This window comes from Chiloscyllium punctatum, chromosome 1, assembly GCF_047496795.1.
Source record: "Chiloscyllium punctatum isolate Juve2018m chromosome 1, sChiPun1.3, whole genome shotgun sequence".
Taxonomy (NCBI): Eukaryota; Metazoa; Chordata; class Chondrichthyes; order Orectolobiformes; family Hemiscylliidae; genus Chiloscyllium; species Chiloscyllium punctatum.
Window position 1 is genome coordinate 171,821,057 of NC_092739.1, and position 16,540 is coordinate 171,837,596.

The 16,540-nt window shown below is 45.7% G+C and overlaps 1 protein-coding gene across 1 annotated transcript in view; it reads right to left on the minus strand.

The window, feature by feature from the left end:
- The window catches only part of LOC140481859 (dynactin subunit 1-like), a 148,036-nt gene that overhangs the window by 106,748 nt on the left and 24,748 nt on the right, over positions 1-16,540 (minus strand). The window contains 2 exon segments of the mRNA XM_072578436.1: positions 9,611-9,631; positions 11,166-11,197. Coding sequence (XP_072434537.1) covers positions 9,611-9,631; positions 11,166-11,197 — 53 coding nt within the window.

The window sequence follows — 16,540 nt, forward strand, 5'->3', positions numbered from 1 at the left end:
CATAGGTTTAGGGTGAGAGGGGAAAGATATAAAAGAGACCTAAGGGGCAACTTTTTTCACGCAGAGGGTGGTAAGTGTATGGAATGAGCTGCCAAAGGATGTGGTGGAGGCTGGTACAACTACAACATTTAAAAGGCATCTAGATGGGTATATGAATAGGAAGGGTTTGGAGGGATATGGGCCAGGTGCTGGCAGGTGGGACTAGATTAGATTAGGATATCTGGTTGGCATGGACGGGTTGGACTATAGGGTCTGCTTCTGTGCTGTACATCTCTGTGACTTTATGACACCATTAGTCACAACCTATCAATTAGAGCACTTACCCATTACTCCAAATCTCTGTTTCTTGCCACTCAACCAATTTCTTACCTATGTCAATAATTTGCCCTCAATTCTGTCAGCTTCCACCTTAGCTAACAGTCTCTTGTGTCAGACTTTATCAAAATCCTCCTGGAAGTCCATATGAACCACATTCATCAACTTATCTCCATCCATCACCTTTGTCACCTCTTTTAAAAACTTGAATTTTGTCAGGCGTGACTGACCCTTCATGGAGGCGTGCTGATTTTCCCTGCTTAATTGAATTTTCATCATGTGATCAGTTCTCCTATGTATTTGTCCCATTCTGTGGAACCTGTGATGTTATTTCTGGTTTTATATGCCCTTCCTTTTAATTTGATGTTGTCCCTTACCTCCTTGTATGTCCATGGCTGTTTTCTATTGACAGTTGGGGCTTTTCATTCTCATGGGGACAAACTGCTTCTGAGTGGCAATAGGTGTTTCTTTGAAACTCTCCACTGTTCCTCAGTTTTCCTAACGATTAACAGAGCTTCCCAGTTTACTGTGGACAATCTCCGGTTCACCCTGTTAAAGCCTGTCTTACTTCAATCCAAAATTCTCGTGCCCGATCTTTGCTTAGCTTTGAAAAACACTAATTAAAGCAGGTTCATTGCTCATTACTCGATCCAACATTGCTTGCTCCCTTGTCACATGCCAAGGAAACTATCCTGGATGCATGCTAGAAATTCACAACTTTTCTGACAGGTGTTTATTTGTCTTTCCCAGTCTACGTTAAGATTAATATCCCCCATTAATACGACCTTACTTTTGCTAATTAATTGCCTAATTTCAGCATTTATACAATTGAGCACTTGAGAGGTGCTCCAAAGTGGTCGATATATGACACCTTTTGTGGCTTTAGTTCCTTTACAGTTCCTCAGTTCCATCCATCAGGTTTCCACTGGGTGCTTTCCCCTCATTACACCCTCCCTCACTGTGGAAGTGATTTGGTTTCTATTCAGTGTTGCTACTCCACCCCCTCTGATGTTTTCTCTCTGCCTCCTGTATGAAGCCAATGTGACTTTATTTGAGCAGCACTGAAAGATGTCATTCCCTTTTAGCTGCAATCGATTCCCTGATCAATACAGTGACACCTCCTCCTCTTTTACTTCCTTCTCGGTGTCTCCTGAAAACCCGACATTTTGGAATTTGAGCTGCCAATCCTGCCCCTGGGAAACCAGCCCAGCCAATCTGGTCTCCCTTCAGAGCTAAATCGCTCCATTCCAGGCAAATCCTATTGAATAGGGGAGGGGATGGCCCAGCCCCGTGGTATTATTGCTGCTAATGTTCTAGGGACCTGGGTTCGAATCCTGTCACAGTAATTGTGGAAGTTAAGTTCAATACAAATCACAATGACCATGAATCTACTGTTGAAAACCCATCTGGTTCACCAACGTCCTTACCTAGTCTGGCCTACACGTGACTCCGGACCTACAGCGATGAGACTGACTCGCTTTTCTGTACCTGGGCAATTAAGGGTGGGCAATAAATGCTGCCTAGCCATCCAATAAATTGAAAGAATCTCCTCTGCATCTGTCCCAGTGCTATCATATTTAACAGTCCAGCAACTAGAATTGCACTCAAGTCCATCAGATACATCTCCATCATAATATCCTTGCTCTTGCATTCAATGCCTTGACTGAGAAAGGCAACTATCCCCTACGGTTTCTTATCTACTTGTCCTGCTGCCTTCTCGGATCTATGGGCACGCCCACCAAGGCCCCTCTGATCCTCTTGCCTGGTTAGTCCATCCAAGATGCATCTTTTCAGATTGAATTCCATTCACCATCTGAGCAGCGTGTTGTTTCAGGCTTCCTTCCTCACTACTGACCATACCATCAATCTTTGTATCATGTGCGGCCTTACTAGCCATACCTCCTCCATTCATGTCTACACCATCAATGTAAACAAACAGCAAGGGACAGAGCTGTGGTACACCACTGGACTCAGGGCTTTTAGTCACTGTTCCCCTTCTGTTTGCTGCCATTAAGCCCATTTTTAATCCAAATTGCCTCACTGTCCAGATCCCATGGGCTTGTAGCTTCTTAATGAATCTACCAAAACTTTGCTAAAGTCCATGTTAACTACATCAACTCTCTGACTGCCACATCTATACACCTCCTGGAATAATTCAATCATATCTCCTGCTAAAGCCTATGCTGACTACCCATGTCTCTCCAATTGGAGATTAATACCTTTATTTCTGGTCGAGCTTTGTCATCGAATCATACAGTATGGAAACAGACCTTTCGGTCCACACAACCATGTTCCCATACTCTCCCCACACTTAATTCTCCCCACCTCCTTCCTATTCACGTACTTAAATGTCGTAACTATACCCGCATCCACCACTTCCTCTGGAAGGTCATCCCACATGCCAACCACTATGTAAAAAACGTTGCCCCACATGTCTTTTTTTAAAATCTTTCTCCTCCCCACCTTAAAAATGTGCTCCCTAGTTTTGAACTACACTAATTAGTCAACTTAGATCACATAGAATTCAGGGAGGGATAGCTAATTGGATACAAAATTGGCTTAACGTTAGGAGATTGTTTTTCAGACTGGAGGCCTGTGACCCTGGATCAGTACTGGGCTCAGTTTTGTTTGTCATTTATATATATAATTTGAATGAGAATTTGGGAAGCACGATTAGTATATTTGCAGATGATACCAGAATTGGACAGTGAAGATGGTTATCTCAGAGTACAAAGAGATCTTCATCAACTGGGCCAATGTACTGAGGAGTGGCTGATACAGTTTAATTTGAATAAATGCAAATTAATAATAGGGTCGAAGGTAGTGTTGCAGAACAGACAGACAGAGATTCAAGAACATAATTCTTTTGGATGTAGGTTTCCTCACTGAGCTGCAAGGTTCATTTCCAGACATTTCGTCCCCCTACTAGGTAACATCTTCAGTGGGCCTCAGGTGAAACAATGCTGATAATTCTTGCTTTCTATTTATATGTTTGGGTTGGTGATGTCATTTCCTGCAGTGAAGTCACTTCCTCTTCCTTTTCTCAGGGGGTGGTAGATGGGGTCTAACTCTGTGTTTGTTGATAGCGTTCCAGTTGGAATGCCATGCTTCTAGGAATTCTTGTGCGTGTCTCTGTTTGGCTTGTCCTAGGATGGATGTGTTGTCCCCAGTCGAAGTGGTGTCCTTCCTCATCTGTACGTGAGGATACTAGTGAGAGAGGGTTTTGTTGTTTTGTGAGTAGTTGGTGTTTATGTATCCTGGTGGCTAGTTTTCTGCCTGTTTGTCCAATGTAGTGTTTATTACAGTCCTTGTGCGGTATTTTGTAAATGACATTGGTTTTGCTCATTGTCTGTACAGGGTCTGTCAAGTCCATGAGCTGCTGCTTTAGTGTGTTGGTGGGTTTGTGGGCTATGGTTTGTGGCATCATGGTAGCCCACAAACTCACCAACACACTAAAACAGCAGCTCATGGACTTGACAGACCCCATACAGACAACAAACAAAACTAATGTCATTTACAAAATACCGCACAAGGACTGTAATAAACACTACATTGGACAAACAGGCAGACAACTAGCCACCAGGATACATAAACACCAACTACTCACAAAACAACATAACCCTCTCTCACTAGTATCCTCACATACAGATGAGGAAGGACACCACTTTGACTGGGACAACACATCCATCCTCGGACAAGCCAAACAAAGACATGGACGAGAATTCCTCAGAGTGTGACATTCTAACCGGAATCTATCAACAAACACATGGAGTTAGAGCTCATCTAGCACCCCGAGAAAAGGAACAGGAAGTGATATCACCAACCCAAAGAAACCCAAACATATAAAGAGAAAGCAGGAATTATCAGCATTGTTTCACCTGAGGCCCACTGAAGATGTTACCTAGTAGGGGGACGAAACGTCTTGAAATGAACCTTGCAGCTCAGTGAGGAAACCTACATCCAAAACCTCAACCTGAGCTACAAATATTCTCAAAACTCACTAACATAATTCTTTAAAATTTGTATCCCAGGTAGACAGGTTGGTTAAGGTGGTGTTGTAGTATTGAGTGTAGGAGCTGGGATGTCATGTTGAAGTTGTCCTTATCCTTAAGGACCTCACCTCTTACAGAATTACGGTTATTATCACCAAAACACTCCCCCCACTGCCACATCCACTATCCTGACCTTGTTCCCTGAGATGAGATCCAGCACTGCTTCCTCCTTTGCTATGCATTGGCATAACCACCTCTCCAGGACAATTTCAAGAACTCTATCCCTCTAAGCCTTTCATACTTTATCAGTCTGAGTTAATATTTGAGGAAGTTAAACTCCCCCACTACTATTACCCTCTTATTATTCCACTGTTAAGATTTGCCTGCATACATTCAGTCTAAAGTTGTGCAGGTTAGGTGGATTGGCCATACTAAACTGTCTGTCATACTCAGGGATGTTTAAGTCAGCCATGGGAAATGCAGGGTTCTGGGCACAGTGTGGGGGTTTGGGTGGACGTTCTTCGCAGGGTCAGTACAGTCTGATGGGCAGATTGGCTTCTTTCTGCACTGTGGAGATTCTGTGATTCTCCTCTACATATGACCTTTTATTTCTCCAACTGCTTGGCAATCTCTCATACACATCAGCAAACTGATTCGCTTCCCGCCCTACCCTTGTTTCTAATTTCTACCCACATGGTCCCGTTTGAGGAAGTTATCAACCCTCCTTGCTGCAGGAATTGATAACTTTAGTCAATAAGGTGTCACCATTGTCCCCATCTCCCTAAACATTGTGTAACCAAGAATGGTGAGCTGCCAGTCCCATCCATCCTTCAACGATGTCTCTGTGACATCAATGATATCACATACCTGGAAATTATTCAGCACTCTCAATGCCTCGACCTTACTTGTAAGACTCCTTACATTTAAATAAAGGGCATTCAACATGTGCCTTAACGTGACAATATTTGCACTGCCTTCTAGCCTGGTTTGGGTTTTCTTCAGTACTTGTCTGTGCATCACCCCCTATTCTACTGCCATTCTACAGGTGACTCCCTCCATCTGCACTGTTCTTCAATCACAGGGATATTGCACTCTGTCGTGAACAAATGCATCTCTCACTCTTTCTACACAGTCTTCAGATTATAGGGTTACTGTGGGCTGCCATGAACATAGATCTTTCTCTCTCTCTCCAGACTATCCCTAAATCACAGGGATGCGAGGAGATCAGCTAAAGGAAGACTTTTCCCTCCCCATATATTGGCCCTGAAATACAGGGACAGTAGGCTGCAGTGAACACAGATGTCGTCACTCCAGCTAATTACAAACATTGCCCCGTTTACACAATCCCTGTTGAGATTTCATGCATAGCCCGTCAGGCACACAAGCTTCCAACTGGATGGAAAGTATGACAGAAGCGTGATGGCAAGGTCATGCAAGCAGCCAATTATAACACTCTGATGCAAGCTTCAAAAAGAACCTTACCGTGGACAACCTTGAAGTCCTGTCACATTACCATTCTCATTCACTGACATTTCTTGGTCAGTGTTTGAACGTAGCTGCTTCTGCAGTATGTTGCTTAGGGTCATAGCATTGTGCAGCATGGAAACAGACCCTTTCGTCCAATTTGTCTTTGCTGACCTGATATTCTAAATTAACCTAGTCCTATTGGACATCATTTGGCCCATATCCTTCTAAATCCTTCTTATTCATATACCCATCCAGATGCCTTTAAATGCTGTAATTGCACCACATCCTCTGGCAGCTCATTCCATACACGTACTACCATCTGTGTAAAAAAGTCACCCCTTAGGTCCCTTTTAAATTTCTCCCTTCTCACCTTAAACCTATACCCTCTAGTTTGGACTCCTCTACCCTCGGGAAAATATTTTGGCTATTCACCTCTATCCATGCCCCTCACAATTTTATAAATCTCTGACACTCCAGGGAAAACAGCACCAGCCTATTCAGCCTCTCGTTCAGCATGTAGACAGACCTTTTGGTCCATCCAATCCAAATATAACCCAAACTAATCTAGTCCCACCTGCCTGCTCCTGGCCCATATCCCTCTAAACCTTCCTATTCATTCACTTAGTTAAGTGCCTTTTTAACATTATACCTGCGCTCACACCAACCACTTCCTCAGCAAATTCATTTCAAATGCAAACCACCATGTTTGTACAAAATTTGCCTTTTGATGTCTTTTTAAGTTTCTCTCCTCTCAGGTCTCCGTGACCTCTAACCAGCCTGCGCTCAGACCCCGTGACCTCTAACCTGCCGGTGCTCAGGTGCAGTTGTTATAAAGATGATTATTTATTTATTACGGCTTAGAGAACTCAGGTTTTGAAGGAATGCAGAAAAAGGAATTTATTTCAAGTTTTGTAGATAAACCTGGAATTCTAAATGGGATCTTTGCAAGTTCACTTTAGACACTGAAGATTATTTTTAAATAAAAGATGGTAACAGCTTGTTGACCAGTCGTCCTCGCTGGGACTTTCTGAACAGTGATTGGCTTGAAGAGGTCACGTTTGTTTTCACGGTTTCATTTGGAGAAGACTAGTTAGGGCAAGCTGAGCTGGAGGACAGCCTGTTCACTGTTCCCCTGATCTCCCCCATGCTCAGTCCTGACCTCAAATCAGTCTGCTCAATCCTGGAGACCTCTGACCTCATACCCAGGACCTCTACACCCCCCAAGTGGATCCTCCAGTACATTACAGCCTCTAAGTAACTTCCAACGGGAGGCAGTTCTATTAATCCGGACACCTGGAGAATATTTTGATTATCTTGGTTGAAATCCCACTATGGCAGATAATGGAATTTAATTTAAATTTTAAAAATTCCTAAAATTAGAAGTCTAACGCTGATCTTGAAACTACTGTCAACTGCTGGAAAGACCAATCTGGTTCACTAATGTTCCTCAGGGAAGGAAATCTGCCATTGTCACCTGGTCTGGCCGACAAGTGACTCCAGACCCACAGCAATCCTTGGCCAAAAAGGATGGACAATAATGTTAGCGCTGCCAGGAACACCCACATCCCGACAATGAATCAGGAATCTCAGTGTGTGCTATGTCCTGGACCTGTATTCACACACAGTGGTAATGTCATTGAAATAGTGAGCCCCGGGCTTCAGGCATATGGGTTTGAACCCCCACCATGGCAGACTGTCAGATTTTAATTAAATATTAGAAATCCGGAATAAAAAGATGGCCTAATGGCAGCCATGTAACCACTGCTGGATTTGTTTTACTAAATCTCTTTAGGGAAGGAATCCTGCCATCCTTACCTGGTCAGGACAGCTAAACTCTAAACCCACAGCCATATGTCTGACTCTGTCAAGCCACTGTCCTTGGGGCAATTAGGGTTCGGAAATAAATACTGGCCCAGTCAATGATGACCACATCCCTGGAATGCATTTTTATAAACTCCCAATGGATCCCAGGGCACTCCCCCTTCCCCTGTATATTACACAAGCTGTGGGTGACCCACACTCTGCACTCACATCCCCATACATACTCTGATTGGACTCCCAGCTGACTACTATTCCACTGGACTCACAAGCTTACTAGACAAATGGGACCCTGAGAACTCTGCTTTCAGTGTGATGTATATGGATTTCAGCAAGGCGTTCAATAAGGTTCCCCACAGTAGGCTATTGTACAATATGTGGAGGAATGGGATTGTGGGAGATATAGCAGTTTGGATCAGTAATTGGCTCGCTGAAAGAAAACAGAGGGTGGTGGTTGATGGAACATGTTCATCTTGGTGTCCAGTTACTAGCGGCATACTGCAAGGGTCGGTGTTGGGACCACTGCTGTTCATCATTTTTATAGATGACCTGGATAAGGGCTTAGAAGGGTGGGTTAGTAAATTTGCAGATGACACGAAGGTCGGTGGAGTTGTGGATAGTGATGAAGGATGTTGTAGGTTACAGAGAGACATAGATAAGCTGCAGAGCTGGGCTGAGAGGTGGCAAATGGAGTTTAATGGGGACAAGTGTGAGGTGATTCACTTTGGTCGGAGTAACCAGAATGCAAATTACTGGACTAATGGTAAGATTCTTGAGAGTGCAGATAAGCAGAGAGATCTTGGTGTCCAGGTACACAGATCCCTGAAAGTTGCCACCCAGGTTGACAGGGTTGTTAAGAAGGCATAGAGTGTCTTGGCCTTTATTAATAGAGGGATTGAGTTATAAACCAGGAGGTTATGTTGCAGCTGTACAAAGCTCTGGTACAGGCGCACTTGGAGCATTGTGTATAGTTCTGGTCACCGCATTATAAGAAGGATGTGGAAGCTTTGGAAAGGGTTCAGAGGAGATTTACTGGGATGTTGCCTGGTATGGAGGGAAGGTCTTACGAGGAAAGGCTGAGGGACTTGAGGCTGTTTTCGTTAGAGAGAAGGAGGTTGAGAGGTGACTTAATAGAGACATATAAGATAATCAGAGGGTTAGATCGGGTGGGCAGGGAGAGCTCTTTTCCAAGTATGGGAACGGCAAACTTGAGGGGACAACTTTAAATTGAGGGGAGATAGGTATAAGACAGATGTCAGAGGTAGTTTCTTTACTCAGAGAGTAGTAAGGGTATGGAATGCACTGCCTGCAATGGTAGTAGATTCGCCAACTTTAAGTGCATTTAAGTCATCATTGGACAGGCATATGGACGTACATGGAATAGTGTAGGTTAGATGGGCTTCAGATTGGTGAGGCACGTCGGCGCAACATCGAGGGCCGAAGGGCCTGTACTGTGCTGTAATGTTCTATGTTAGTCCCCAACTGTATTAGATTCAAGTGTGCTCCATTCCATTTCCCTTTGCCTGTGAAACACAGCAGATCCCAGACCTCTTCATTCCCAGTTCATACCTATGGATCCACAATATTTCCAGTGGATCCCATTTGTCTCTTCATTCCTGGTGAGTCTCTAGTATTTTTCAGTGATTCTTTCTACGTCCCCAAAGCTCAGTCCCCCACAGTCCTACCTTTCCATTGGGTCCCCACACTCTGATATGTATCTTTCCCAGGGACAACACTGACAATGACTCTGGTTACACCCTCACACTCTCACAGAGACTGTGATAGCCATTTGCAACTGGGACTATACACATACAAACACACACTCACAGAGTGACTGGGAAAGCCATGCTTCATGAAGCTGATCCTGGTGAAAATGGGAAATGGGAACAGGATTTTGTCACACTAACAGATTTATTGAGGATAGGTTGGCAAATGGGAGAAGTAATGAACATGCTCAGGAAGATGCTCATGCCATACGGATACGATGAGGAAGACAGACAGAGACCAACATGCTCCACCTTTTTAGGCTTTGTTCCGCGCTGCATTAAAGGGAAAGGTTCAAAGACAGATCAATACCACTGCCATCAGAAAATTACTTTGTCTCATTTTTTAAAATTCATTCATGGGAGGTGGACATGGCTGATTGGGACAGCAGGTAGCTGCCATCCCTAGTTGTTCTTGTCAGCTGCTTTCTTGAACCAGCACAATCCATTTGGTGTAGGTGCAACGACAGTGCACTGAGAAGCTGTACTCATCAGCGCTCAGTGTAACAAGGAGAACAGAAGGCTGGCCTACTCAACTGGGAATGCAGTCAACACAGGGAGGGGTGGGGTTGTGCACACCATATTACACCACGGCCAGTTAGATACAGAACACAAGAGTATGGGGATGACAGCCATTCACAGGAAATGATTGCAAAGGCCCCAAGGTTTGTAAGTCAAATGTGAAGTTGCTTGACCTTTAGAGAGATAGAAAGAAGATGGAAAAGGAGGAAGGGTCTCCCTGATGATAGAGAATGGAATAAAGGAAGTCTGGGAAGACCAAGCGGGAACATCAGTGTGGACTACACCAAGCAACAGCCAGTGAAAAAACCATGAGGCACCCCGAAATCTGTGAAACTGAGAAGGTTAACAGGTGATTAATCTTCAAGACAATCAGGGAAACAGATAGGGTAAAGAGACAGAGAACCTACATTCAAATAGAAACAAACCAGTAAATGCTGGAAAAACACAGCAGTTCAGAGAAAACTGGTAGGTGACCTGAAGATCAGATTAGTTATCAATCTGAAACATGCTCGTTTTTTTAAAATCACAGGGACCTGACAATAACTGACCTGCAGTATACTGCTATTTTCCAACTAGTGAGAACATTCCGGCAGGATTTGATTCAGAGTTTTCGATAGTGCTGAGGGTGAACAGCACCCGTAAACATTCCAACCAGAAGAGACAGCAGAAAGAGAGATGGAGAGTTCAGTGCTCCCTGCACAAACAGCACCTTACCATTCGGCTGCAGTTAATTCACACCCAAAGGCTGAGGCAGAGATGGTCAATAAGGGGGTGGGGTAGGGGGAGCTGGGAGTTGGGGGGGGCGGGGGGGGAACGAGGGGCAGAATGTGGGGGTGGGGACAGGGAGAGCTGGGAGTTGGGGGGGGGGCGGGGGCGAGGGGCAGAATGTGGGGGTGGGGACAGGGAGAGCTGGGAGTTGGGGAGGCGGGGGGCGAGGGACAGAACGTGGGGGTGGGGGAGGGGGGGGCGAGGAGCAGATGTGGGGTGGGGGTGGGGGCAGGGAGAGCTGGCATCGGTGAGAGCAGGGAGCTGGGAGCAGATAAGAACCAAAAGGTGGGAGTGGGGAAAGTGAAGGCAGGCATGAGGGGACGGGGTGGTGGGGTTTAGTGGGAGGTGGCAGGTGGGGGGTTAGTGAGTGAGATAGCAGGGATCAGGAGTGAACAGAGTTGCCTTCAGTGTCAGATCTCGACAGGATGCTCTGTATTCAGAGTGGTCCAAACTGGGAGCTGGACAGTGGTGTCTTTGAAAGGCATTGCCTACTCACCACAGAATGAACAGTATCACTCACCATCTTGCTGGTTTTCGGGGTCTCTGTCATTTCTGTAAAAGAGGAACAGAGAACACTAACTGGGATTGATCCACACCTCAGAAAGAATGAGGTTCCAACCTGAGAGTGGTATTTGCCTTGAACAGTTCAAATGAGCTTGATCCAAACTGACCCAATTGCAACATGGGATTACATTCAGTTCAGCATCCATTTCCCAGCTCCCTATACCAACCCTCAACTCCACTCCCTCGGATAGCTCAGAACAGTGACCTCAGCATGAACCCACAAAGAATACTGGAGAACCTCAGCAGCTCTGTCGATGTCTGTGGGGAGGAACATTGGCAGCAGATTGCAGGAAGAAAACTCAGTTGAAACCATGGTCAGTCTCACAGACAGGCTACCCTCTCCCACCCACAATCGGATACTGGTGGGGAAGAGATGGCCTCTCAGAGCAAAGTGACCATGACCAAGTTAATGGCACCATGGTTGGCTCTGCTGCACAAAGGGAGAGGAGCTGAGGGGACTGGACTTGAAAGGGAAAAACAGAGCAGTGTCTGGCAGGAAATGAGACTCCTGAATGGTATGTTGCTTCCCTGGTGGGCCAAGGTCAGAGATGTCTCAGAGTGGCTGCAAGACATTCTGGAAGGGGAAAGGGGGAAACAACCAGCAGTCATGGTACATACCAGTGACATGCTATTTCACCTGCTATCTCTTTTAGGGCCCTGGGATACATTCCATCAGTTTTTAGATCAGAGTGGTGCTGGAAAAGCACAGCAGGTCAGGCAGCATCCAAAGAGCAGGAGAATCAACGTTTCAGGCAAAAGCCCCCTCCTCGGATGCTGGCTGACCTGCTGTGCTTTCCCAGCACCACTCTGATCTAAACTCTGGTTTAGATGCTGGCATCTGCAGTCCTCTCTACACTGGGAAGACTGGACGCCTCCTAGCAGAGCGCTTTAGGGAACATCTCTGGGACACCCGCACCAATCAACCAAACCGCCCCGTGACCCAACATTTCAACCCCTCCATCCCACTCTGCCGAGGACATGCAGGTCCTGGGCCTCCTTCACCGCCGCTCCCTCACCACCAGACGCCTGGAGGAAGAACGCCTCATCTTCCGCCTCGGAACACTTCAACCCCAGGGCATCAATGTGGACTTCACCAGTTTCCTCATTTCCCCTTCCCCCACCTCACCCCAGCTCCAACCTTCCAGCTCAGCACCGCCCTCATGACCTGTCCTACCTGCTTATCTTCCTTTTCACCTATCCACGCTCCCCCCTCCTCTCTGACCTATCACCTCCATCCCCTCCCATTTCTCTCTCCACCCCAGAGGCTCCCAGCCTAATTCCTGATGAAGGACTTTTACCCAAAACCTCGATTTTCCTGCTCCTCAGATGCTGCCTGAACTGCTGTGCTCTTCCAGCACCACTAATCCAGAATCTAGTCTTTGCTACTGGTCCACCTTAGTCAACTCCTCCCTCATCCCACTGAAGTCTCCTTTGTTTCTGCACAAGACACTGGTATCTGATTTTACCTTCTCATCATCTCACCAACCTGTATATTAAATACAACCATATTGTGATCGCTCCTCCCAAGAGGATCCCTAACCAGAGATCATCATTTATTCCTGTCTCATTACACAGGACCAAATCTCGGGTAGCTTGCTCCCTCGTAGGTTCCATTACATATCGTTCACAAAAACTATCACAGATACATTCTATAGACTCCTCCTCAAGGACGCTTTGACTGAGCTGGTTTGACCAATGTGTACATTAAAATCCCCCATGGTAACTGCTGTACCATTTCTATATGCATCAGTTATTTCCTTGTTTACTGACTGCCTCACTGAGATGTTATTACATGGTGGCCTATAGACTATGTTTATCAGTGACTTTTCCTGTTACTATTTCTAATTTCCAACAACATTAATTCAAACTTTTTCTCCAGAGAACCGATATCACCTCTCACTATCGCCACTATGGTCTGAGCAATGATAGCACAGAGCTGGAGTGTTCAATCTAGGGACAGGCCAATTTCAATATCATTACACAGGACTGGAAGCAGCTACTCGCAGGTCAGTGCACATTTGGGAAGGGAGAGCCTTTTACAAGTATTATGGTAAGAATTCAGGGTCAGTGTGTTCCTGAGAGTGAAGGGCAAGGGCAGCCAGTCCAGAGAGCCTCGAATATCAAATATAAACCAGAAAAACTGTAGATTCTGTAAATAAGAAACCAAAGTTGCTGGAAAAGCTCAGCAGGTCTGGCAGCATCTGTGATGAGAAATAAGAGTTAATGTTTCAGGTCTGGTGACCCTTGCTCAGACCCGATGGTCGCTTGGAAAAAGTCAGTTTTCATGCGGAAGATGGGGTGGGGGTGGCGGGGGGGTGGTGTGGTTGAAGTGGCAGACAACTGGAAGCTCAAGGTCATTCTTGCAGGTAGAGTGTAGGTGCTCTGCACAGCACTTCAGGATTCTGGGTAATCCAAGATGGAGGACAGGAAACAATTGTGGCTATAACAGCTACCCCTTCTTGGAGGTATTTTAGGTGTTGGAGGTCATTTCCTTGAATTCCAGGAGCAATAATTAGAAAGGGAGGCAAGAGAGGAGAGGGAGTGGCGTTTTTGATAAGAGATGGTATTACTGCTATACTTAGGGAAGATATTGCTGGGAATACATCCAGGGAAGCTATTTGGGTAGAACTGAGAAATAGGAAAGGGATGATTACCTTATTTGGACTGTACTATCGACCACACAATTGTCAGCAGGAAAGTGAGGAAGAAGTTTACAAGGAGATCTCAGTTAACTGAAAGAATAATAGGGTGGTGACGGTAGGGAATGCTGTTGTAATGTGCTTCGTGTGGAAGCTGGAGAAGTGTAGTATTGTGAGGTTATCCGTGGGTTTGCAATAGAGTGAGATGCTGAGGTGCCTATCCTTGATGGAGACGCATGTGTCCAAGAATGAGACAGATAGTCGAGAGTAGTCCATGGTGAGTTTGACGGTGGGATGAAACTTGTTGATGTCACTGTGTAGTTTTATCAGTGACTCCTCGCCATGGGTCCAGAGGAAGGAAATGTCATCAATGTACCTGGTGTACAATGTTGGTTGGAGATCTTGCATAGAGAAGGAGTCTTGTTCAAACCTGTGCATGAAGATGTTGACATATTGGGGTACAAATCTAGTGCCCATGGCTGTTCCATGTGTCTGGATGAAGAACTGGTTGTCAAAGATGAAAACGTTGTGGTTGAGGATAAAGTGGATGAGTTGTAGGATGGTGTTTGGAGATTGGCAGTTGTAGGGAATGCTGGTTGACTAGAGAAATTGAGGGTTTGGTTAAGAAAAAGAAGGAAGCATACATCTCCCACCATGGGAGACAGGTTAGCAAGGTTAGATCACATGTAATACAGGGAGAACTAGCCATTTTTATATTAGATTAGATTACTTACAGTGTGGAAACAGGCCCTTTGGCCCAACAAGCCCACACCAACCCACCCAGACCCACTCCCCTACATTTACCCTTTACCTAACACTACGGGCAATTTAGCATGGCCAATTCACCCTGACCTGCACATTTTTGGACTGTGGGAGGAAACCAGAGCACCCGGAGGAAATCCACACAGACACGGGGTGAATGTGCAAACTGGACTGTGGGAAGCAGATGTAGAGCGTGGGAGGCGTGGTTTACGAAGGAAGTGGAATCTCTGGTCAAGAGAAAGAAGGCGGCTTACGTTAGGATGAGATGTGAAGGCTCGGTTAGGGCGCTCGAGGGTTACAAGGTAGCCAGGAAAGACCTAAAGAGAGAGCTCAGAAGAGCCAGGAGGAGACATGAGAAGTTGTTGGTGGATAGGATCAGGGTAAACCCTAAGGCTTTTGTTGTGGTTCTGTTCGCCAGGCTGGGAATTTGTGTCACAGACGTTTCGTCCCCTGTCTAGGTGACATCCTCAGTGCTTGGGAGCCTCCTGTGAAGCGCTTCTGTGATCTTTCCTCCGGCATTTGTAGTGGTTTGAATCTGCCGCTTCCGGTTGTCAGTTCCAGCTGTCCGCTGCAGTGGCCGGTATATTGGGTCCAGGTCGATGTGTTTATTGATTGAATCTGTGGATGAGTGCCATGCCTCTAGGAATTCCCTGGCTGTTCTCTGTTTGGCTTGTCCTATAATAGTAGTGGTGTCCCAGTCGAATTCATATTGCTTGTCATCTGAGTGTGTGGCTACTAAGGATAGCTGGTCGTGTCGTTTCGTGGATAGCTGGTGTTCATGGATGCGGATCGTTAGCTGTTTTCCTGTTTAGTATTTCCTGTGTAGTATTTTGTGCAGTCCTTGCATGGGATTTTATACACTACATTAATTTTGCTCATGCTGGGTATCGGTTCCTTCGTCCTGGTGAGTTGTTGTCTGAGAGTGGCTGTTGGTTTGTGTGCTGTTATGAGTCCTAGTGGTCGCAGTAGTCTGGCTGTCAGGGAATTCCTAGAGGCATGGCATTCATCCACAGATTCAATCAATAAGCACATCGACCTGGACCCAATATGCCGACCACTACAGCGGACAGCTGGAACTGACAACCGGAAGCGGCAGATTCAAACCACTACAAATGCCGGAGGAAACAGCACAGAAGCACTTCACAGGAGGCTCCCAAGCACTGAGGATGTCACCTAGACAGGGGACGAAATGTCTGTGACACAAATTCCCAGCTCGGTGAACAGAACCACAACAACGAGCACCTGAGCTACAAATCTTCTCCCAAACTTTGAACCCTAAGGCTACCTATAGGTATTTAAGGAATAAAAGAATGACAAGAGTAAGATTAGGGCCAATCAAGGATAGCAGTGGGAAGTTGTTTGTGGAGTCAGAGGAGATAGGAGAAGCACTAAATGAATAGTTTTCGACAGTATTCACTCTAGAAAACGACAATGCTGTCGAGGAGAATACTGAGATACAGGATACCAGACTAGGTGGGATTGAGGTTCACAAGGAAGAGGTATTAGAAATCCTGCAGAGTGTGAAAATAGATAAGTTCCCTGGGATCTATCCTAGGATCCTCTGGGAAGCCAGGGAGGAGATTGCCGAGCTTTTGGCATTGATCTTCAAATCGTCATTGTCTACAGGAATAGTGCCAGAAGACTGGAGGATAGCAAATGTGGCTCCCCTGTTCAAGAAGGGGAGTAGAGACAACTCTAGTAATTTTTGACCAGTGAGCCTTACTTCAGTTGTTGGTAAAGTGTTGGAAATGGTTACAAGAGATAGGATTTATAATTATCTAGAAAAGAATAATTTGATTAGGGATAGTCAGCACGGCTTTGTGAAGGGTAGGTCGTGCCTCACAAACCTTATTAAGTTCTTTGAGAAAGTGACCAAACAGGTAGATGAGAGTAAACCGGTTGATGTGGTGTATATGGATTTCAGTAAGGT